The following is a 24,574-nucleotide window of genomic DNA, read 5'->3' as shown; positions in this document are numbered from 1 at the left end:
GGAATGGCCTGGGACGCTGCCTGTGGTTCCGGCCCCAGTTCTAATGTCGGGTCTCAAGCCAGTTCTGGGAGATGCCCAAGCGCCTTTGGTAACTTCCTTTCCAGCTTCCCCCGGCCAGACTCAGCTTCTGTTGCTTGCAGCTGAGAGCCCTGAATGAGATGCTCTCTGGCCTTACGCGTGGCCGGGTGGTCACGGGCCTCGTGTCTCTCAGTGTCAAGCCCACCCCTCTACCTGCTCTGAGGCCGGGCCTGGGAAAACCACATCCGACTCCTCGGCCAACCCAACTAGAGAAAGACGGGGGGAGGAGGGGAGGGACCTCTTTCCTGCTGCGTGACGTCCTGCCCACGTTGTCTTGGCAGTTCCAGCCTCCAGACCCTTGGGCACCTCCACGCATGCTCCCTTGTGCCCTCTCACAGGTACCAGCCGTGGCCGGGCAGTGCCCCTCCTCAGAGCTGTCTTCCCGAAGGGTTGATGGGTGACTGGGCCCCCTCCAATGGCTGTCCCAGGCTGGGGGCCTCCGACTGTGAGGTCTCCTCCCATCCTGGCTTTCAAGGAGGCGGCTACACACTGAGCAGTCACAGCAGGACAGAACCATCTTGTGGTGCCGCTGGGTGTGGTCCCTGCCGGGCAGTCCCTGTGAGAACCTGACTGTCTTCTGTGCGGGGGACAAAGGCGTCTGTACGCAGAGTCTCTGGGTGGAAGCTGGTGACGTTCCAGCACAGTCCGGGCTCCCAGTGCCTCACAAGCAGTCCTGGCGCCCTCCCCTCCCCGCACCCCCCCCATGCCTCCGCACAAAAGCCCTCTCTTTTTGTCCTGGCGGCCCTGATGGGCCCATAAAAGTGGACACAACATCATTACCCATTGAACAATGGCTTCCCTGGCTCCCAGGGCTGGAAGGTCTCATTCTCCATCTGCCTTGGGGAAGGGAAGGGAAGGGAAGGGAAGGGGAGGGGAGGGGAGGGGAGGGGAGGGGAAGGGAAGGGAAGGGAAGGGAAGGGGAGGGGAGGGGAGGGGAGGAGAGGGGAGGGGAGGGGAGGGGAGGTGAGGGGAGGGGAGGGGAGGGGAGGGAAGGGAAGGGAAGGGATGGGGTATGTGCACAGGTGTATGTGCGCCCTAACTGGATTAGGTTGAATCCTTCCAAGGCAGGCAAAAAGGGAGAAAAATAAAGCTGTCAAATTTCCATATTTAAAAGGCTCATGAGCTCCCTCAGCTTTTACACTAAAATAAACTTAAAACTACAAACAGAAAGTCATGTACTTCAAATTAACCACCTTCAATCAACGTGATGGATGAGGTTTTACTGCAACCAAGTCACTGGTGTGTGGTTTAATGTGGGAAAGGTGTATTTTCAACTTTTTTTTTTTAAATAATGGACCATTATTTGCGTCACTGACATTATTCTTGTGTTTCAAAATAATAAACTCCTTTTGAAGCACCTATCCACTTTTTAATGAGCCAAATAATTTAATCATGCATCCCCAAAATATAATACAGAAGACAACCCAGTGATCCCACTTCTAGGAATATATCCCAAGAAAACAGAAACACCAGTCAGAAAGGATATATGTACCCCTATGTTCATAGCAGCACAATTCACCATAGCTAAGATCTAGAAACAGCCTAAGTGCCCATCAGCAGATGAATGGATTAGAAAACTATGGTACATCTACACAATGGAATACTATGCTGCTGTAAAAAAGAAGGAATTCTTACCATTTGCAACGGCATGGATGGAACTGGAGAGCATTATGCTAAGTGAAATAAGCCAGTCAATGAAGGAAAAATACCACATGATCTCACTCATTCATGGATAATAGAGACCATTATAAACTGATGAACAAAAATAGATACAGAAGCAGAGCAGCATCGAACAGACTGTCAAACTGCAGCGGGAAGGCTGGGGAGGGTTGTGGGGCAGGAGGTGGGGGGTAAGAGATCAACCAAAGGACTTGTATGCATGCATATAAGCATAACCAATGGACGCAAGCTACTGGGGGGTAGGAGAGGCCGAGGGAATGTCAAGGGGGGAAAAAAGGAGACATATGTAATACTCTTTGTGATACTTTAAGCAATAAAAAAAATACAGAAGACATTTAAGAGTATTTCATGAAACTTCTTTTATTAAAAAAATCTTTATTATTGAAAGTTAATGAAATGTCTTTATTGTTTGTTTCTACCACACTTCCTGCTGATCCATACTGTCTCGAGTTGGATGGGAGGAAGTGGGAGCTGTGGAATCCCTCGTCCCTGAGGGCCACACAGTTCTGTTGCCATGGTGCTCTACTTGGCCTCTGGCGAAGCATTTGCCTTTGGTGACACTGCACACGGATTCTCTGCCATGAGCATGACCTTAATCCTAATGGAAAAGCAGGTTTGAAAATTGTGAAACGGCATTTGGTTCCGGAGTGGTCATCCAGATGGTCCATGAATGAAAACAGAACACCTAAGACTTCTGATGGAACCCATAGGCCCCCGGAATGTGCCCACCTACCCACTCCGAAAACTACCACGGGGAGAGGGTTAGAAAGAAAACGGGCCTGCATGTGTCCACTGCTGACCTGCGGAAACAGCTTGGGAAGACTCCAATAGATGGACGGAGGGAGGGGTGAGTTTCCAGAGACAAGTGTAGACACCTCATACACTCGAGGAAGAGGTGGCCTCCTCCAGGAAGCCAGGTTAGTCCTGGCCAGAGTGGGGCTCCTTCTGGGAGTTAGCAACATCAGATTGCCTTTCCTCAGTGCTCCCTTGCAAACTTCTCACAAAAGGTTAAAAATGAGTACAGTCTGAAAAAATACCAACGGACAATACTTGCCTCTGGAAAGCCGGAAGGAGGTAGCCAGGGAACTGTATGGAGTGCTAACGCCAGCATGTGTGATGTACTTTAGAATTCATTTTGTTACGTCATAAGGAGTGCCGCCGCGCTCTAAGGCCAACGGAGCAAACGGCAGCTGCGTATCTTGGGTTTCCTGACTCATTCCCAAGGCTGTTCTTTTGGTGAAGTGCTGTCTCCCCTGGCTATAAGTGTCAGGTTCATCACAGAACATTCAGGAAACACAGTAGAATGGGTAGGAACCAAAGAAATTCCCACACTCAGAGACAACCATCATCGAGTTTTTTAAAGAACTAGTTGATTCCCTGTCACAGCAAATGGCAAATAAAACAGAGTAGCATTAGTACTTAAAGTGTTTTTCACAGCAATGATGCAAAATTCGTAATCGCTGTAGATCTTTGACTATTTAATATCTCTTAATTTTTTAAATTTTTCAATTACTGTTTACATTCAATATTATCCTGTATTAGTTTCCGACGTACTGGGTAGTGGTTAGACAAACATGTACTTTCACCATTAACTTTTGGAAATCTTTCTCCCTACTTCTTTTTGAGATGTAAATTTCCTTTCCTGGGAACAGCTGTAAGCACACCACGAGGGCAATTCAGTAGTTATTTTTCTTATTCAAGCAACAGTAGGACATAAGCATTTCCCCATCATTCAGTAAAGACCACGTGAACGCCCGAGCTGATTTGGTTCAGTGGATAGAGCGTCAGCCTGAGGGCTGAAAGGTCCCAGGTCAGGGGCACAAGTCTGGGTTGAGGCCTCAATCCCCAGTGGGGGGTGTGCAAGAGGCAGCCAATCAATTATTATCTCTCATCATTGATGTTTCTCTCTCTCTCTCTCTCTCTCTCTCTCTCTCTCTCTTCCTCTCCCTTCCTCTCTGAAATCAATAAAAATATATTTTGAAAAAAGACCAGGTGAACATATATTTTGTGGGGAGGTGGAAGAGGATAAAGGGGGTCAATTATATAGTGAGAGGAGACTTGACTTACAAGGTGAACACATAATGCAATATACAGATGATGTGTCATAAATTGTACACTTGAAACCTATATAATTTTACTAATGTCACCCTAGTAAATTTAATAAATATTTAAAAATAATAATTTTAAAATTAATAATAACATTTATGCCATTAACTTTTTAAAAAATTTCATTTGAGAGAGAGAGAGAAATTCTCATTGATTTGTCGTTCCACTTATTTATGCATCCACTGGTTGATTCTTGTATGTGCCTTGGCCAGAGATCAAACCCACAACCTTGGCATACCTAGACAATGCTCTAACCACTGAACACTGGCCAGGGCATATGCCAATCAACTTTTAAGAAGGAAAAGATAGTGAATTTATAGTAAATGTAAACACATTTTAATGACCTAGGTATCTTTATCAGTGTGTTCCATGAATAAACACCTCATCTAATTAAGAGAGTAGATCTTTTAAAAAAAAGAAAAAGATATTTTGGAGATTCTGTCTTTATTAATTCATTACCTCATTTAAAAAAATCTTTTCATTGGCACTCTCCCTTCAGGAAGCAAGCCCCTGCTTTTCCCTTTCCTTTCCCCTTAAAAATAAAATAAAATAAAAATCTTTTCATTTAAAAAATCAGTCTCACCCTGGCTGGGTAGCTCAGCTGGTTAGAGTGTCCTCCCAATTCGCCAAGGTTGCAGGTTCGATCCTCAGAGAGCATACAAGAATCAGCCAATGAATGCATAACTAAGTGGAACAACAAATTGATGTTTCTCTCTCTCTCTCTCTCTCTCTCTCTCTCTCTCTCATCAATAAATTTAAAAAACTTAATAATTAGCCTCACAAAAAAATAAAAAATAATAATCAGTCTCACAGGAAGTTGCGAACATAATACAGGGAGTGCCAGGTACTCTTAGCCAGCTCTCCTTAACGCTGACATCTTCTACAACTGCAGTCCACTAGCACAGCCAGGGAACCGGCCTGGGCGCCACCGATTTCACCAGCCGTCTCATGCACTCGGATGTGCGATGACCGCAGCTTTATCGGCGCAGGTAGAGAAACCCAGGGGTCAGATTGGGTTAGTATTTGTCCGAGCAGCACTTCTGGTGCAGCTGGAAAGAAACCCGGGCCTGCCTGCTTTGAAGCCTGCTTTCCTGGCTCGCTGAGGGATGGAAGGAGCAGGGGGACACAGATATTAAGAAATGACAACTGACACATTCAGAAACGTAAACGTCAGTGTTGTCAGAGGATTTGTTTTTGTAACCAGGAGAGAGTCCGGCTTATTTCTGATACGAACCATAGGAGGTTAGGCAAACTGTTAAATTTCTACGGCTTCGGCTGAATCCTGTTCGTAAAATGGGGGTGACCTTCACAGTCTGTGCCCCCCTCCCCCTCCCCAGGCTATTTGTAACATAGACACAATTCCCACAGAAAGAAAAGTTCGTTTTACACACACACACACACACACACACACACACACACACACACACACACTTTGTTTTAATCTCAAAATTTAGTAGCCCTCCTAAAAAGGTTCTGCTTGGGGAAACTAATAGAAACTCCTGAATCTGGAGTCCAAAGATGTAAAATAAGCGAGTATAGTGCAAGTACATTTGGTGTCCATTTGAATTGTGGAAATTTGAAATCATGTGAAACCATGAACAAGACCTCATGTCATGCCCCCTAATTGAAATAATGAACCCCACCCTATTAAAAGAATCGGTCAAGAATCCCTCAGCGCCGAAACTGGTGGGCAGGGGACTGTCCGCTGTTCACGGCGTTGCCACAGGGTGGCGCCACTTTCCCGGTTTAAAAAATACTCATCCTGCGTTGCTGTCCTCACCGGCGGGCCGGCGTCCGAGTCCAAGTGTCTTGGAGGCGCTGGGGCTGAAAACACGTCCATGTGGTTTCCTCACTCTTGCCGGGAGGTTAGCTGAGATAAAGCCCTAGAAGAAGGCCAGTCGCTGTGAGTGCGGTGATAGTAATTTGTTGTTGTTAATCCTCCCCCCGGGAATATTTTCCGAGAGAGTGGAAAGGAGGAGGGGAGACAGAGAGAGAGAGAGAAACATCGATGTGAGAGAGACACATCAAGTGGTTGCCTCCCGCACTCACCCCAAGCAGGGCAGGGGATTGAGCCTGCAACCGAGAAACATGCCCTTGACTGGAATCGAAGGCAGGCCTCTTAAGTCTGCTGGCCGAGGCTCTGTCCACGGAGGCAGACATCTCGGGTGCAGTGATATTCATCTGCGTGTGAGCCTTCTGCAAAATAACAGAGATGGTGCAGGGGCGGCAGGTCCGAGAGCTCTACGGCGGTTGTATGTTGTGCTCTGAGGAGCAGGCCCCCAGCTTTAGAGTCGTTCTAAACTGGGGAAGTTATCCTTGGGTTGTGGAGTTTTAAATGGTGCACGTCTCTAGAAACCCATCTTCCTCGTTAAAGGTGGGCGACCGGATTCTGATCCCTAGGAGCTGGAGGGAGCCCTGCCCTCCCCGCCTCGCCCAGGAAGCCCCGGGAGACAAAGAAGAAACCAACAGTCTTTGAAGCTCCACTTGGTTCTAGGTTATGCTCCTCCAGCCTCTCTCACGTCGTCCTCACAGCTCTGCCTGGCCCCCACAGCTGGCCTTTTGTCAGTGTCTTTACCTCCTTCAACAGATGGGGAAACTGAGGTTCAGAGAGGTTAAGCAATTTGCCCCAGACTCCACAGTTGGCAGTCGGTGGAGCTGGGATTTGAACCCAGGTCAGCTTGACACCAAAGCCTGCTTTTGTCCCCGTGGACCAGGGTGCCTCTAAGCGAGGCTTGTGCCATCAGAAATCCAGCAGGAATAAGCAGATGTCTGCCTTGAGAGGAGGGTGGAGGGAAGGTATTTCTCCACGAGGCATCGCTGATCTTCCCTAAACGACTTCAATGTTTGGACAGAATGACTTTGAGGACCGTTTAGGTAGAAGCAGTCACACCTTCTCTCCAGACGTCATGTCACCACCTGTGGTTAACGTAGCCCTGGCGTGCCACTCGGCAGCCTTCTCAATCGGTGATTCACTTGTGAGACTTTCTTTTAGTTGAGTCAACAGCTGTTTAATGTCATGGAGTCAAGGAGAGGTTGGTGTAGGCTGGGCAGAAAGGGTAGTAAATTGTGACACGCAGAAAAGGCAGAAAAGAGAAATGCTTGCCACTTCTTTGGAAATTGTAATGTCATTTAGCCGCCCACTCTCCAACCTCAGATGACGACCTAAGGAGCACGAGGCCCCGGATGAGGGACACGTTGCCGGGTCACAGGCCGCGCCTGCCTTGCAGGACAGCGTCGTTCTGAAAGCAGGGTGGCTGTGGTCTTCATCAAATTGGAAGTAGAAGCACAGTTCAGTCTTCTACGTATGACTCAGGGGACGGACATGCCGTGTTTTTCTTTTCGAAATGCTTTTACATCTGTTATCTTAATCTCTCTCTGCACGACCTCCCTGCCTTGAACAAACTTTTATTGGAGCACTCGCGCCCTGTAGTTAATGTTTAATGTCTATGTCCATCTCTCCTGCTGGTTTATGACTTTCTTCAGGGAAGAGAGGCTGTGATATTTCATGCATCTATAAAACCCTAGCACTTAGCAAGGTATTGGCTAGGGCAAAAGATAGAACCCCACTGGGTGCAATTTAAGCAAAAGGGGGCTTTGTTTCAAGGCTCCCCAGGGTAGGGGTGCAGGCACGTTTTGGAGGAACAGGAAAGGGCTCCCTGGCGGCTCCTCATCTCTTGCATCTGTCTCATCAACACCTTCTTCCTACAGAGTGTCTGCCACTGCTTCCTGGCCCCCTGGGCCGAAAACCTGGGCACTAAAAGGTTTGTCATCCTCTTCGTCCCAATCTGCCCAGTCTCTTGGGATCGAGACTCTGATTGGTCTAGCCTTGGTGAGGTGTTTACCTCTAGTCCAATCAACTGTGGCCAGAGGGGTGTGGTCCAGCTGTAGGATGCAGGTTGTTCCTATGGTAACTACAAGGCATGGGGGGGGGGTGGTCTGGAAGGAAGGGGGCACAGTTCCTGGAGGAAAGGGTGAAGAGGCAACCCAAACTATAGGGGCCTGTATACACTTGGCGCTCCATAAGTGCTTACGGATCCGTCTTGCTCTAAATGCTGCAGGATGCTGGCCTTATTTTAGTTCCCAAACACACTCCCTCAGGGGACCGGTACCTTGTACACACGTCTTGTGAAGCTTTTTCCATGTTGTGTTATGGATGTTTTGTTTCAATCCCAGATTCGAACTCTTTGAGGGTAGTGACTAAATCTTACTCCTCTTTCCCTTCATTTTTAGCCCTACATTGTATCTAATACAGACTATATATTCAATACATGTCAAATTAGTACTGAATGCATGATTGAGTGAATAAATACAAGAATGAATTAGTGGCCAATTCAGTGGATCAGTGGATAGTTCAAAAGACCAGAGGAGATAACATGAACTATTATGATTAATCTCCATGCTTTTCTGCTGGTGAAGATACCTAAGGAGTTGGTTGCTCAGATCTTGCTTCCTTTTTTCCTTTGGTTACTTCTCCTTCCCCACCACCCTGTGGTTACAGCATCAGAGAGTTTGGTTGCCATGTTGGTATAACAACATCCTATTCCCTTGTCCCAGCTGATTGGACCAGGACTGGGCACCTGACCCAAACTGGGCCGATGGACGCCTTCTCCAGGGAATCTGAAATTGGGACTAAGAGAGGCCAAGCTTCAGTCTGGCTGCTTTTTTTTTCTTCTTTTAAAAAAATATATTATATAAAATATATTTTAGAGAGAAAGTAAGGGAGAGGGAGAGAGAGAAATATCGATGTGAGAGAGAACACTGACTGGTTGCCTCCCACATACACCCAGACAGGGATCGAACCTGCAACCTGGGCATGTGCCCTCCCTGGGAATTGTACCGGCGACCCTTCAGTGCACAGGAAGGATAGGCTGCATCAGCATGACCTGAGGTCCAGCTGCATGTCCAGCTAGGTCCCCTCGAAGGAACTTTTGTTCTTGTAATAAATGGCGTGTAAGCAATGGTGGGAGGGAGTTGGCTCACACCGGTTCATGAAAACCGATTGTACACACATATTTCTTCAATGACATCACATTGGTAGCTTGAAATAAGCCACGGTGGCAGTATTTACACCACAGAAATTGGCCAATGCTACAAACCAGGGCTCTGCACTAAGAGCTGGTGATTAAGCACTGATAAGACTGAAACATCTGGGCAAATCCTCCTCGTGCTTCACAACCCAGCACGTCTCCTGTGGGAAACCTCCTCTGCGTTTGTGGGCAGCCCGTTCTGTGTGTACTCACAGTGCCTGGGAGGCACCATGAGACAGTCCAGGACTCTGAGGCTCACCTGACATCAGCCAAGGGTAAAACCGACACCCTGATGAGGCAATGCGGCCTATTGCCCCTGGAGCGAAGCCCAGGCTCCTGGGCACGGCCGGCCGGCCCTCTGAGCAGCGACCCTTGTCCTCCTTGCATCTCGAGACTCTTTCCTGCCAGCTCCTCTCCCCACTTCCCTCCCTCCCCATCCCATCCTCACACCCTGACCTCCTGAGCCTCCTCGACCTCCAGCCTAGAGCCTCTAGCCCTCGAGCTGTCAATCACCTGGAGGATCTGATAAAGGCCATGGGCTTTCTCCCCGCGGGAAACACACCCAGACAATCCAACATTCCCATCACGTTGCGGGAGATTCATGGACCAAAGACGTTCTTTTCTCTGAAGCCTTTCCTGTGTGCCCTCTGCTTTACCCCAAACATCCTCTACCTCAGCACTGGCAGCACCTGGGAATTTGTGTGGTTTTGAGTCTTTACTTATTTGAGCCTACAGCCCCCGGTCTGCCCAGACAGCCTCCCAGCCGAGTACTAACCAGGCCTGACCCTGCTTAGCTCCGGAGACGAGACAAGATGGGGCGGCCCAGGGAGGTGTGGCCATAGGCTATTTCTGAGCCTTCTGCGACGCTGGGAGCTTCTCCGGGGAAGCACATGGTATGTTCTTATCCCTGAGCACAGGGGGGACCGAGGGGTGTTCTGACGCCCACGCTCTAATCCCGAGATCAGGGTGTAGCCGCAGACACGCCCGCTGTCTAAGCACCACGGTGCATCGCTGAGGACGCACCTGCGCTGCTAAAGGGAGAAGATGCCGACCAAAGACGGTGACCCACGCAGACAATGCAGAGCAGGGCCTCCGTGGCCCGCGTGTTCCCAGCACCAGCCTCAAGTGCCTCCGAACTGCAGCACCAGAAGCAGCCTGTGCTGGGCGCCGGGCTGGAGGCCTGCACCTGCTCCCCTTTCAGTCCTCGCAGCTGTTAGCGAGGCAGCATTGCCCCGTTTTACAGGTGAGGACACGGAGGCTGAGAGGCCCCCGAGCCTGCCCAAGGTCACGCAGAAGCACCGAGGCCAGAGCGTCAAGCCCGGCGGGCCGGCTGCACGGCCGCTCCGCCTGCCAGTCCGCACTGCCCACGCTCCGGCTGGTCCAGGAACAGAGGCCCGGGCTCACCAAAGAGGCCAGCGCCAGGCTCTTCAACAAGCACTGCTGGGTGGTGTGTAACGCGTAGAAAGAACACACGTGACACACACAGGCCGTTTACAAAGCACAACAAAACAACACCGTGCCCCCAACTCAAAAATGCACTCACACGTTTTTTAAAATTAGGCTGAATCTTTTATGTTTTTAGAGATTTATGTTTTCTCAGATTTAATCTAACTAGAAACCCGAATATCCCACACGGGTGCGCCAGTCGTCTCCCTCTGTCACCCTTTCTCGGAGGGTCAAGTCCTTGGCTTCTTTGTGTGTGAGTGTGTGAGTGTGTGTGTGAGTGTGTGTGTGTGTGAGTGTGTGTGTGTGTGAGTGTGTGTGTGAGTGTGTGTGTGAGTGTGTGAGTGTGTGTGTGTGAGAGTGTGTGTGTGAGTGTGTGTGTGAGTGTGTGTGTGTGAGTGTGTGTGAGTGTGTGTGTGAGTGTGTGTGTGAGTGTGTGAGTGTGTGTGTGTGTGAGTGTGTGTGTGTGAGTGTGTGTGTGAGTGTGTGTGTGTGTGAGTGTGTGTGTGAGGGTGTGTGTGAGTGTGTGTGTGTGTGAGTGTGTGAGTGTGTGAGTGTGTGTGAGTGTGTGTGTGTGTGTGTGAGTGTGTGAGTGTGTGAGTGTGTGTGAGTGTGTGTGTGAGTGTGTGTGTGTGTGAGTGTGTGTGAGTGTGTGTGTGTGAGTTGTGTGTGTGTGTGTGTGAGTGTGTGAGTGTGTGTGTGTGTGTGTGAGTGTGTGTGTGTGTGTTTAATTAGACTTACATCAGCAAAAACTGTGGGTTTCACCTTCAAAATACATCACATGTCTGACAGCTCTTGCGTCCTCGCCCACCCCAGGCCACGGTCACGGCTGGGCCACTGCAGGGCCTCCTCGCTGCTCTCCTTCGGGAAGCCACCGGGAGCTTTAAAAAGGGGGAGAAGGTCAGATTCCGCTCCTCCCTGCTTGGTCCTGACCCCAGAGACAGGACGCGCTTGTCCTGATTGATGGCTCAACCCTGAATCCTCAGCTCAGACCCCGGGGTGGGGCCAGAGTCGGCCTGAGGCCTTTGCCAGGCCTCCCTCTCCACTGGCTGTCTCTACCCTCCCTGCCCCTCTGCCTGGAACACTCTTCCCTACATATGTCCCTGGCTCCTTCCTTCCTCCCGTAGGACCTCTGCTCCTCGGTGTGAGGGAGACACATGGATTGGTTGCCTCCCACACGAGCCCCGACCAGGGCTGGGGGTGGAGCCTGCAATCGAGGGAGGTAGCCTTTGACCAGAAGAGAACGCTGGACCCTGCAGTCTGTGGGCTGACAGTCTACCCACTGAGCTGAACGGGCGAGCCCCCTTTTATAACATTTTACAAGCATGACATCAATTCACAGACAATAAAACCTGCCTAAGCTCATCCTTTGAAAAAATCAACAAGCTGTATTACATTTTATTCATTCATTCATTCTTTACTTCCCCCCAGGGAGTGGGGTGCACCGTCTCAGAAGCAGTGCAATGCCGGGTCGATGCATGGAATGGAGCAAGCTCCTAGTCCACCTCCCTGCTCCAAAAATCCATGGAATACATTGTCCTCTGGCAGAGGACGACGAATCAGATAGCAGGTACTTACGAAATTTAAAAGAGAAATAGCCCAGCCGGCGTGGCTCAGTGGTTGAGTCCGACCTATGAACCAGGAGGTCACAGTTTCAATTCCTGGTCAGGGCACATGCCAGGGTTGTGGGCTTGATCCCCAAGGCGGGGAGGGGTGTGTAGGAGGCAGCCGATCGGTGATTCTCTCCCATCATTGATGTTTTTATCTTTCTCTCCCTCTCCTTCTTCTCTGAAATCAATAAAAAAGAAAAGAAAATTAATGTTTAGTAATTTAGTACATATTTTAACATATAAATCTTCTGGCAGCTGTCTGCATTTAACCCTAGAGTTACTATAAATGTGACGGTAACAAAGATGGGCTGTATTGACTCAAATTTCTCAAAGGTGTCATTCCCTAAAACAGTAAACAACTCTTTGGTGCAATCCCAAAGCAAACTAAGTATAACTTTCTTTCTGTGTACATAGCTCTTGAATTCCTGAAAATGCAGTGAGAGATAAGAGATAAATCTGTGTACAAAATACCTTGTGTTTGATTATAAAACCAAGTTAGGTTCCAGGCTCATATCATTATAAGCAGGTTTTTCACCCGCATGGATGTCTGCTGGGACATTCCAGGCTGCAGGAGGGCGTCAGTCTTCAGACCCTCGTCCCTTCATCTGTCTTGTGTATTGCAAGATGTCCCGTGGCCTCGACACCTGCCCGCTACACGTTAGGCGTGCCCCAAATCAATGCATCTAGAAAAAGGCCCCGAAAATTTAAAGTGTCCTCTAGGTGGCGCTAACGTCCAGGGCGAAAACGTCACAGAGCCCTGGGTTTATTTTTCTTCTCAGCACCCCGCACTCCCAGACCTTGTAGTCTGCGTTGTTGCTGTGTATTGCTTGTGTTCAGACTTGTGTGAGCTGCAGCGGGGCAGAGCTACAGAGGTTCCATGATGCCCTCAGTGTGGGAGGGGTGAGTGAGTGGTGGCCAGGATTGGCCTCGTTTATACCCCGGGACCCAACATTACAGTGTGTTCAGAATCATCTCGAAGGGGAAGCAAGATTTGAAAGTCAAAGTTGACTCACAGCCAACTCCCAACGTTGTACAACATTGAGATTTTGGACCAGGGTGACCTCCACCACCCGGTTTTTGTTTGTTTGTTTTGTTTCACTTTTTGCTCAAATCGCATTTGAAGCAACTCCTACAATAACAACAGTTAGTGACATTCATGCGGCATGCCCAGCCCTGGGACAAGGAGTGCTTAAGGATCATCTCTTTTGATCCTCTGGGAAATCCCTTGAGTGAGTGAGGTGATAGCGTAATCCCCATTTTACAGATGAGGAAGCTGAGGCTCAGTAGAGGGGCTAAAGAAACATTCTCGGTGTCATGCACGCACCAAGGACAGGGCCTGGGTTTTGAATACCAGGCACTCACTGTTCACCAGCCTATACACCCCTCCGATACCTCCTGGAGCCAGAGACTGGGTTCCCGGGATTGTCTGCCACCAACTCGCTGTGTGACTTGAGCAGCTCACTTAACCTCAGCCCCCTTATCTATGAAATGAAGGACTAGAACCAGTCAAAAAAGCTAATATGAGCAGAGGCCACATAAATAGACATATTGCTGCCTACAGACATACTGCTGTCTACTTCAAGAGAAGAGAATTCGTCCTAGCCTGTTTGGCTCAGTGGATAGAGCATCAGTCTGTGGACTGAAGGGTCCTGGGTTTGATTCCGGCCAAGGGCACACGCTCGGGTTGTGGACTTGATCCCCAGTAGGAGGCAGCCGATCAATGATTTTCTCTCATCGTTGATATTTCTGTCTCTCTCTCTCCCTCTCCCTTCCTCTCTGAAATAAATTTTAAAAATATTTTTTAAAAAAGAAGTTAAAAAGGTCTGATTCTACCCCGAGGGAATGGGAAATGGAGCACAAAGACAGAAGAACTTTCTGGAGGTCAGGCTGTGGGTGCCAGGCAAGCTGCCTTCGATGAGCAGACCAGTCAGGAACCTTGTCCAGGGAGCTCCCAGCAGGCCTCGAGTCTGTCCTTCCACACCAAGATGCCGGACGGTCCCTGACGGCACCTTCAGCTTGACCCACCCCCACCCCACGGCCCCCCGCTGTCCCCTTCTTAAGGCTCAGATGTGCTCTTTTCCCACTGAAAATCCTTGCAGGGCTTTCCTCAGGGATGACGTGGAGGAAGCTGCTCAGACCTATTCCACCAACCGTTCTGGGGCCAGGCGGCCTGGATATTTCTGGCTCTCCCAAAAGAAAACAAACCTTTACCCACTAATGTAATCAAGCAAAATCTTTACCCCACAAAACAAACAATCCTAGCTCCTCTAGGACATACCCAGGTTTCCTAATAGAGATTATACCCTTGGCATCCGATCAGCACAGGCGTCCCACTCCCTGGAGAAGAGGACAGACTGACCCCAGGTGGCAGATAAAGGTCACATTCACACTGACGTGGCTTCAAATGGTGGATTCAGGCACTCTCTCCCATAAACAACGGATACTTTTTTAAAAGTCTAAGTATAGCCCTGGCTCGTATGGCTCAGTTGATTGGAGCATTGTCCGGTACACTGAAAGGTTGTGGGTTCGATTCCCAGTCAGGGCACATACCCAGGTTTCAGGTTCCATCCCTGGTCGTGAGGGAGGAAACCGATTGATGGTTCTCACATCTCACTCTCACATTCTCACATCAATGTTTCTCTCTCTCTCTCTCTCTCTCTCCTTCCTCTTTCTCTAAAATCAATAAAAACAAAACAGTGATACTTAAAAAAAAAAAAGATTTAAAAATAAAAAGTTGAAGTATACCCCACAGCTCATTTAGGATGTACTTATACTAAAATAAAAGTTAGTCATTGTTTATCAGAGATCCCAATCAAACTGGCTTCCTGTATTTATTTCTATTTGCTCAATCTGGCAACTTTTGGGGCTGCATGTAAAATGGCAAACAGCAGGGGCCCCACCCAGGTCTTTAAAGGCCGTGAGCAACTGTCAAGGAAGGACAGCGCTGGTGGGTGATTCGGGGCGTCTTACTATGTCATTTCCCCTGAAAACTCAGCCCCGTTTGTACTAAAAGCAAGCGAAACTGAAATGGCTGCTGCTGAGTGGGTATCACCATTTACGAAGCTGAGATTCTGTCACTGAGGGAGTTGGATACCGCTCCCCCCAAATGACTCTCTGAGGAGTCATTTTCAAGAACAAAATCCTAAGTAACTTTTGGGAATAAAGACATCATTCAGCACTACCTGGAATAGCAGCTCTCTCTCTAGTCAGACGTAGGTAGCTGTATCTGGAACGATTGCTAACACTTAGGTGGCAGTGCTGCAAGCAAACTGCTGAGTCCTCACAATAAGATGGAAAACTGGCCGAAACCGGTTTGGCTCAGTGGATAGAGCGTTGGCCTGCGGACTGAAAGGTCCCAGGTTCGATTCCGGTCAAGGGCATGTACCTGGGTTGCGGGCACATCCCTGGTGGGGGATGTGCAGGAGGCAGCGGATCGATGTTTCTCTCTCATCAATGTTTCTGACTCTCTATCTCTCTCCCTTCCTCTCTGTAAAAAATCAATAAAAATATATTAAAAAAAAAAAGATGGAAAACTGGAGAATAATTCTGTCCAGGTGCAGGGGACTAGTTAAGCAAGCTGATGGGCCATCGTCAGGCAAGATGGTAGGCTGTCATTAAAACTAATGATTATTAAGACTATTACAGCATAAAGGATACTTGAGGTATGATGATGAGATGGGGGAAAGCAGGATATAACATTAAAATAAACACTTGTTACCTATTTATAGAACAGACACTGGAAGAAAATGAATACTGTGATTGTGAGGTAATTTTTTCTTGCCTAGTTTCTTTTTTTTCCTAAAAATCCTTTAATGGTGTGTATTAATTGTATCTTTAAAACACACACAAAAAAATTGAAAAACCACCCAGAAACTTCACTTTCTCCCCAGGTATAAAAATAATCCTTTATAACAAAAGACGAATATGCAAATTGACCGAATGGTGGAACAACCAGTCGCTGTGATGCACACTGACCACCAGGTGACAGACGCTGAACACAGGAGCTGCCCCCAGCCCACAGGCCCCAGGCCAGCCAAGGCAGGTGCCAGTGGGGGCCCCCTGATCGCCCTGTCGGTTGCCCTGCAGAGGGAGGTGATCAATGGCAGTGGTGGTGGGTGGGGTTGGCTAGTGAGCAGGCAGTGCCAGGCCGGCCAAGGCAGGTGCCAGCGGGAACCCCCCAATCGCCCGGCTGGTCACCCCAAGGATAGGCCCTGATTGCCGGACAGGCCTAGGGACCCTACACGTGCACAAATTTTGTGCACCGGGCCTCCAGTATTTAAAAAGTGCCTCTTGGCCCTGGCTAGGTAGCTCAGTTGGTTAGAGTGTTGTCCAGATATACCAAAGTTATGGGTTTGATCCCCAGTCAGGGCACATATAAGAAACAACCAGGGCACATACAATGAATGCATAAATAAGTGGAAAAACAAATTGATGTCTCCCTCTCTCTCTCTCATCAATTAAAAACAAAAATTCTGAGCAGTTGGAATATGGAGTTGAGAAACACACAGAACTGGCCCTCCAGGGTCTTAGAGTCACAACAACTTTTTAAAAAAATATATGTTTTTATTGATTTTAGAGAGAAGAAGGGAGAGGGAGAGAAAGATAGAACTATCCATTAGAAAGGATGAGAATCATTGGTTGGCTGCCTCCTGCATGCCCCCCACCAGGAACCTAACTTCCAATCTGGGCATATGCCCTGACCGGGAAGCGAACTGGAGACCTTTCTGTGCACAGGACAACTCTCAACCAACTGAGCCAGACAAGCCAGGGTGGGGAAGACTGTTTTATTTCTTGCATTTATTTATGTTGACTTTAGAGGCAGAGGAATTTAAAAATTGCACTCCCTTTCATTGTACATCATCATCACCGGTGGGTGCAAAGCGCCACTCTTGTTTATGTTCTGAGTCCAATATTTCCTCCTTCCTCCTAAGAATCCTCAACCATTGGTATGAGTTGGGGCACCAACAGAGGTATTTGTTTTCAAAAGCTCTTCAGTGAGCCCTAGCCGGTTTGGCTCAGTGGATAGCACGTCGGCCTGCAGACTGAAGGGTCCTGGGTTCGATTCTGGTCAAGGGCATGTATCTTGGTTGCCGGCTCCTCCCCAGCCCAAGTCCTGGTCAGGGCTCGTGCAGGAGGCAACCAATAGGCGTGTTTCTCTCAGATCGATAGTTCTGTTTTTCCCTCTTTCTTCCACACTCTCTAAAAATCAGTGGAAAAATATCCCTGGGTGAGGATTAAAGAAAAAAAAAGGCAAAAAAAAAAAAAAAAGGCAAAAAAAAAAGCTCTTCAGTGATTCTAATGTTCAGCCAGGGAACCACCGATTAGAGTGTTATTGGAGTTCTTAGTGTCTCTCGGCTCAGAGCGGCCCGGGCAGCAGCAGCATGGGCACTGCCCGCTAGAAATGCAGGGCCCCAGCCCCTCTCCCCCGCCCCCACCCCAGTCAGAGCCCACACTTCCAAGTGACACGTGTGCTCATTTCAGCTGCACAAGCACACAGAGCGTGTGCTTGGAAGTGTGCTTGGAATCATTTAGACCCAAGGGTGCTGAGGCCCATGTGCTGTGAGCTTGTTGTTTCTTCTCTTTTTAAATTTAGGGTTCTCATAAAGCGAGTCCCTCTGCACTTCTGGTCTGGCACAGCCCAGAGGGTCAGACGGTGCCAGGAAAATCAACTCAGGGCCAGAGAGGCCACCAGGGGCCTCTTTCCCCATGACCCCAGCGGGTGACGCTCCCTGGGGCTCACGGGCTGCCAGGGCGGGTATGTGGATGGCATTCCTTAATATAGTTAGTCAATAGCTATGTTTTCTAAGTGCCACAGAGGACTGAAGGAATGTCGCTACATGTCTGGAATGGAGGGAACTCATGGCTTTGGGAAGGACGTTTCCCAGGCTTCGGAAGGAGAACGGATATAGGAGGGGGCTGACGTGGAGACAGATCCCCACGCACAGGCCTGCTCAGTGCTTCGTCACTGCTTCTGCTTGGGAATCAATGCAATGGTGTGAGCAGAGCGCTCGCATTGCCCACCGAGGCTCTGGTCGGGTCGTCCTGGGAGCTTGGTCTTGCTCAGGCCACAAGCAGAACTGGCTGCTGCTGACTTCTGCCCTCTGCCTTGGTTTACTGGCCTGTGCAAAGGGCACGTTGCTGCAGCTAGCCGCATTTCGAAACTCGGTTGCACTGCCTCTTCTGAGCATTTCCTTCCTTCTTTCCTCTGGAGGTCTCAAGAAGAGCGTTACTGTCCTCAACCCTTCGTTGTCTCTTCCCACGGAAACGGAATGGTGGGAAGGCCCAGCCTGAGGGGCCAGGCCGCACTTGGCCATCACCATGTGACCTCCAGCCGGGCATTTCACCCACTGGTGTCCTCAGCTGGTAAAATGGGGAGCACACACCCTTTTTTGCAGGATGGCTGCAGAAATCCTGATAGCAGTGGGTTAAGGAGTTTGTTGAAAACCAGGTTCAGGGGCTTAGTCACTGTGTATACGCTAATGAACATTTCTTGAATTGAATCATCTCCCTCCCACTAAATCTAGCCCTGGCCTGTTTGGCTCAGTTGGTTGGGCATTGTTCTGTGCACCAAAAGGTTGCTGGTTCGATTCCTGGTCAGGGCAGATACCTAGGTTGCAGGTTCGATCCCCGGTAGGGGCTTGAAGGAGGCAGCCAATCTATGTTGCTCTCACATTGATGTTTCTCTCTCTCTCCCTCTCTTTTCCTCTCTCTCTAAAAATCAATTTTAAAAAAAATCTTTAAAATAAAATCTCTTCTATCCCACTTCTTCTAGGGATAACAGCTACTTTAGATAGTCTGATCAGTTTCACAACCTCCAAGGAAATCATGAATTCAGGCAAGATTATCAATTGGTGTTAAAACCAAAGGCGGTCTAAGCTTATTCATCTAATGAACTAAGATAATAATGGGGAGAAACCTTGATACACACGACAAACAATATGTTTGCATCTTGAAACCAGACAACCAATGGTTGTCTGGGCTGCCTGTCATTTCTTGAGCCAAGTAAGCAGAGAAGGAGTTGAATCATAAAGAGCATTTATCCCACTACTGCTGGCAGCATGGTAGGGCAGGCCAACCAAGAAAATCTGCTCTACACCCCTCCCATAAGCCAGCTGCTTATACTGGATAGAAGGACAAAGATTATGTGGGGAAGTAGGTAAAAGGAATAAGAGTGGGTAAATGGTTACATATTACAGGCAATGCAGGCGGGGGCGGGGGCGGGGGTGAGGGGACGGGGAAGGGGGCCGGTTGCAAAGGGTAGACTCCAGTCTTTCCATGCAGATAGGCAGCTCTTGGGTAAGGAGAATGGACGGAATTCCAAGGTTAACTCCCAGGTCCTGAGGCATACAAGTCCCAGCCAGATCAGAATATGCTTCCTTTAATCAGGACAAAACAATCATGGGTTAACAGAGCATGATTAATATTTCTTATAACTATAGCTAGTCTCTACTATTCTGTTTCTGCCCCTAACAATCTCACTGATAATACTGACCCAAAGAGTTCTCTTTTTCTTTTTTTTTTTTAATCCTCACCTGAGGATATTTCCCCTTTGATTTTTAGAGAGAGTGGAAGAGAGAGGGAAGGACAGAGAGAAATATCGATGTAAGAGAAACACATCGATTGGTTGCCTCCTGCACGTGCCCTGACCAGAGCCCGGGCCAGGGAGAAGCCTGCAACTGAGGTACATGCCCTTGACCAGAATCGAACCTGGGACCCTTGGGTCTGCAGGCTGATACTCTATCCACTGAGCCAAACCAGCTAGGGCCAAAGAGTTCTTCTTATAAAATTCCAGCTCTATGAAGTATAGAAACAGGCAAAACTCACATGTGTGATAAAAGTCAGAATAGAGGTTTCCTTTGTGTGGGGGCTACTATATGGGTGGGGGGGGGGCAGCTGGGGAGCTAGGGAGCTAGGAACAATCTCTGTCTGGATTCAGGCGGTGGTCATGTGGGTGGGTCCATATGTAAAAATCTTAGCATAATCAGACCTGATGTATTTTCCGGGACGCATAACATTATCTATAACATCCTTCAGCCCAAAACTTTGAAGTTGAATCTAATCAAGACTTTAGATCTAACTTCCAGTTTCCAAGAAATGCAGAGAAAGAGGAACAAGCTTAATGGCACCACGAGGAAGCAACCGGAGCAACCCAGAAGGCTAGCCCTCCTGTAGGACAACCCACTGAGTCTCGCTCACAGGGGACACGGTCAGAAGGGCCCAGGAGGCACCGCCGGGGACAGTGCAGGTCTCGGCGTGGACCCTGGTTGGGCCAAACCACTTGTGGAGTTTTAGAGGCAATTTGGGGACTTAAATACGGAGGTTTAGGTGACAGTATGGAGCTGTTTTTAATGTTTTAAAATATGATAATGCTAATTTGGTTTTGTTGGAAAATGCTATTTTAAAAAGATGAATTTGAAAAAAATTCAAATTCATGTTCAGCTTGGTGAAGGACTAGTTAAACAGAGGACACATCTGGAAGCAAGATCTCAACAGAATGAGAAAAATGCTTTCAAGAAATGAGTTTGCAGCTTCTTGTACGCATTTGGAATTAAGGGGAGAGGTAAGGAAGATTGCAGGAAGGTGGGAGGAAGCAAGGCAGGGGTGGGGTCATAGGGTGGTTAAGATTCTGTGCTCCCTCGAAGGGGGGTCAGGCTTTAGAAGGAGGGACCTGAAAAGAGTAATTTCAAAGGTGTGTTCACCTAGATGCACAGAAACAATGGACAGGGACTCCTTAAGGCAGAGCTTAAACTGTCACGCAGTTACACACCTGGGCTATGACTACCTACCATGACCGGCCCAGGCAGGGATTTCTGATCAGATCAGCCTTGAGATTACTTTCCATAAAACCCCCCTTTTCGTCCACGGCTCCATGGGAATGTAAGTTCCAGGAGGACCGAAGGTTTTGCAGTTTTCATCATTGCTGTATCCCAGTGCCTGGCGCACAGTAGGTGCTTCATACATATGTAGTGAATGAATGCACAGATATTATTTTAAAGGTGGGTCCATTGTATGGCTGATGTAATAGTAACAGCACAGCAGTGACTACCACTCATAAGGCATGTCTGATATAGCCCTTTATGAATTGAGTTCCGTCACAAATGTATAGTCCTTTACAAGTTCAAAGTCCTTGATGAATTCACACTCATTTTAACTTCTCAACAATCTTATGAACCAGGCTTGAGAGTCACTTCCATTTAATAGATTACAAAACCAAGGTTCAGACATTTTACTACCTCGCCCACAGTCACTCAGATAACCCATCTGGCTACATCTTGAACCAGCCCATTTAACTACTTGTGCCAAACTGGTGCAAGAACGGGGATATCACGATTTACTTCAGTTTTCTCCTACTAATAGACACCATCTTGGGGGGCTCAGATGAGGCAAGTAAGGTCCAGGGAGGTTAAAGTATTTGTTCCAAGTCACACAGCTAGAATTCAAGTCCATCAGCTGAATCTGAGGACTGAATTCTCAATCATGATATTGTCTCACCTGCCAAAGCCTCCTTCTCTCCTAGGAGGAGGACTAGGGTTAGGAGGGCTGTCCAGGTGCCCCACTTCTGCCCCTTGGCAAAGTCCTTCCTCCCCAGGGTCCTCCCTCCACCACAGTTCCTCTCCCAGCTCCGGCATCCTCTCCCAGGTGACCCTCGGCCATGGACTTGCCCACTGAATCCCCTTAATGGTTCACCTGCCTCCCAGAGGGAATGTGGACATGTCTTCTTTAGGTTCCTGTTCTGGAGTTTCCCACTTTTGCATCTTTTTTTGTTTGTTTGTTAATCCTCAACAGAGGATTTTTTCCCCATTGAGGTTTAAAATTTTTATTTCATTTTCCCATTGATTTCTTCTTTTTTCTTTTAGAGAATGGAAGGGAGGGGGAGAGACACAGAGAGAAACATCAATGTGAGAGACACATCAATTGGTTGCCTCCTGCATACATCCCGACGAGCCGGCCGAACCAGCAACTAAGGCACGTGCCCTAGACCGGAATCGAACCTGCCACACTGCAGTGCACAGGTCGACGCTCTAACCACTGAGAAAAACTGTCCAGGGCCACCTTTGCATCTTTTGTGTCTGAGAGGCCAGGGACCCCCTCGGGGGGCTTACCTGACATTCACTTATTCAGTCCCTGGTACTGAGCACTTCCACCTGCCAGGGGCACTATTACAACGAGAGACATCTCTACTCTGCTTTCCCTGTGCCCCACACCCCCGTAACACCATACAGTTTAGGCCTCATAGCTAAAGCTCCGTTGCAGCTTTCTTTTCTTTTTAAATTTGTTTTATAATTATTATCCTTTTTCTTTCTTTCTATTTTGTGTTTCCTGCTGCAGTTTGAAGTGTCCTCATGAGGCAGGGCTTATTGGGAGGTAGGAGGGAAGGCTGATGCTCCGAGAGGCTGCGTGGCTGCAAGGTCACACGGCACGTGCGCGGTCCAGCTGAGAGATGGAGGCAGAGGACAGGTCTGCTTACTCCTCCAGGACCCGAGTGGAAAGCCTCACCTAGTTTTAACTTGGAAAACCAGGGGAAAGGTTGTGATTACATTAGGAGAAGGCAGGTCACTAGGGCTTGGGCAGGGTAGGCTGGGGTTGTGAATCAAGGGCGCTGAGGCTGCCGCTGGCTTGCACCCCCAAAGGGTCTACTGAGTGTTCTGCCCTTTATCCTCGATGCTTCTAGTCCCGTCCCTTCCCTCAGTTGACAGTTGACGGGGACACCAAGAGGGTGAGTCAACATCCTAAGCCTCAGAAGGCCCGTGGGTGTTCCTGTGCCCGCCGCAGGGTCACCATCCTGGGCCTGGGTCTGTCTGTCCTCCAGGGAAGGGATGATCTCACTGAACGCCTGCATCTCCCACAGCCCGCTGCGGTTCCGAGGCCTGACCCTGGGGGAGGGGCTGCATGCTGCCGGGGGCACAGAAATGCTTTTGATGAATGAAACTCCGTGCCTCGCTCGCTCCCCGAGGACAGGCAGAAAATGCCCACTTGGCCAGGGCCGCCCCAAATCCAGGCCCGCGCTCTCCGTCTCCAAGCTCCACAGCCAGAGCCGGGGCACAAACAAGCACATTCCCAGGCGGGGAAGGCGCGGCGCCTTTAAGAGGTGGCGGGCGGCACTGCCCCCTGGCGGCCGGCGCGGCCGCACTTCCTCCGCCCGCGGGTCCAGCTGGCCGGCCGGCCGGGTCAGCGCGGCGGCGGCGGCGGCGGCGGCGGGGCCAGGCTCGGTCGGTGCCCGCGAAGACGAGGACCAGGACGAGCGGGGCGTGGCGGCGGCGGGTGAGGACCGAGGGCGGGGCGAGGCCGCGGGAGGCTGCGGGCGGCCGCGTGCGCCCTGCCGGGTCCCAGCGTGCGGGGAGGGGCACGCGCCCGGCTCGGAACGGCCGTCTGCGCCGCCCGAGCTCGGAGGGGGGGGTGTCCGCTGGAGAGGCGGGAGGGAGGCGGGCCTCGGGGCGGCCAGGAGCCCGAGCGCCGGCCGGTCCTCCGTGGCCCTCGCCGGAGGGCGGGTCGCTCGGCCCGAGGTGGGCGGGGCGGGGCGGCGCCGGCGAGCGGGGCCTCTCCTGGCTCCTCCGGGCCGGCCCCGCAGCGGCGCTCGCGAACTTGCGCGCCGGCGAGCCCCGCGGGAGGCGGCGGGGGCGGGCCCGGCGCGGCGGCAGCCAGTGGCCGGCCGCGCTGAGCGCCGCTCCCCCGCCCGGGCGCCGCCCCGCCCCGGCCCGCCCCGGCCCGCCCCTCCCGGCAGGACTGCGCGCCCGGAGCCGCGTTCCGCGTCCCCGCCGCCGGGAGGAGGTGCCCGCACGCTCGCGGCGCGCGCTGGCCGCCAGACTCGGCCTGTGGGCCATTTCCTCCGGACCCGAGCTCCCCGCCCGCGGAGGAAGATGCAGACCTTTCTGAAGGGGAAGAGAGTGGGCTACTGGCTGAGCGAGAAGAAGATCAAGAAGCTCAATTTCCAGGCCTTCGCCGAGCTGTGCAGGTAAGGAGGGAGCGGGGCTCCGGCGCCCGGGGGTTCCCGGCTCTGCCCCGGCGGCTCCGTGGGAGGTGAGAGCCACACGCACGGAGCCGTGCACGGGGGACGCGGAGCCCGAGGAGCCGGGCGGCTGTGGCGGCCGCCGGTTGTGTTCGAGGGAAGCGGTGGCCCCGGGTGAGCGGGGGCGGCACCGACCCGGGCTCTCAGGTGCACTGTGACCCGGGCGGGGACGCCTCCGGCCGCCCGGGGCTCGGTGGGAGCGCCGCTAACGGTGGTGGAGGGACCCGGGACATCGGGGGGTCCGAGCTCTGCCCGTGGCTGGAGGTTACTTTGGACGGGAGTGTTTTTCTTCTGCCGTTCCGTTCCCTTCCCTTCGTGGAGAAGGGCACCCGGTGTTCGCACGTTTGCGGACCACCTACTATGTGCCCCGCGAGTGCGGCTCGTGAAGCTGACATTGCGCGCCCCCGGGATAAGCCGACGTGAAGCGGGCGGCGGTACTCGGGCACGTTTGCGGTGGTCTGCTGTCTCATTTAATAGAGCCTCGCACCAGCCTGGAGAATGGGCCGGGTGCTGATTCCGGACCACGAGTCTGAGAAGGGGGATCCATCCGCAGAGAGGCGGGGTACCGTGGTACCAGGCTGGGGGTCCCAGAACTAGGGAGTGGCTGGTGCTGAGGTGCTGGG

At 50.6% G+C, this 24,574-nt stretch overlaps 1 protein-coding gene across 2 annotated transcripts in view; it reads left to right on the top strand.

The window, feature by feature from the left end:
* Positions 1 to 23,705: 23,705 nt before the first annotated feature.
* The window catches only part of ITPK1 (inositol-tetrakisphosphate 1-kinase), a 132,367-nt gene continuing 131,498 nt past the window's right edge, over positions 23,706 to 24,574 (top strand). The window contains exon 1 of one of the 2 annotated variants that reach the window (XM_081103838.1): positions 23,706 to 23,897. In XM_081103838.1, coding sequence (XP_080959964.1) covers positions 23,803 to 23,897 — 95 coding nt within the window. In that variant the 5' untranslated portion in view covers positions 23,706 to 23,802. The remainder of the gene's footprint in view (positions 23,898 to 24,574) is intronic. The other variant, XM_081103837.1, reaches the window with a different exon arrangement.

This window comes from Myotis nattereri (genome assembly GCF_964212035.1).
Source record: "Myotis nattereri genome assembly, chromosome: 1".
NCBI classification, from domain to species: Eukaryota; Metazoa; Chordata; class Mammalia; order Chiroptera; family Vespertilionidae; genus Myotis; species Myotis nattereri.
Note: the sequence above shows the minus strand (reverse complement) of the source record. Positions and strands in the feature narration are given on the sequence as shown.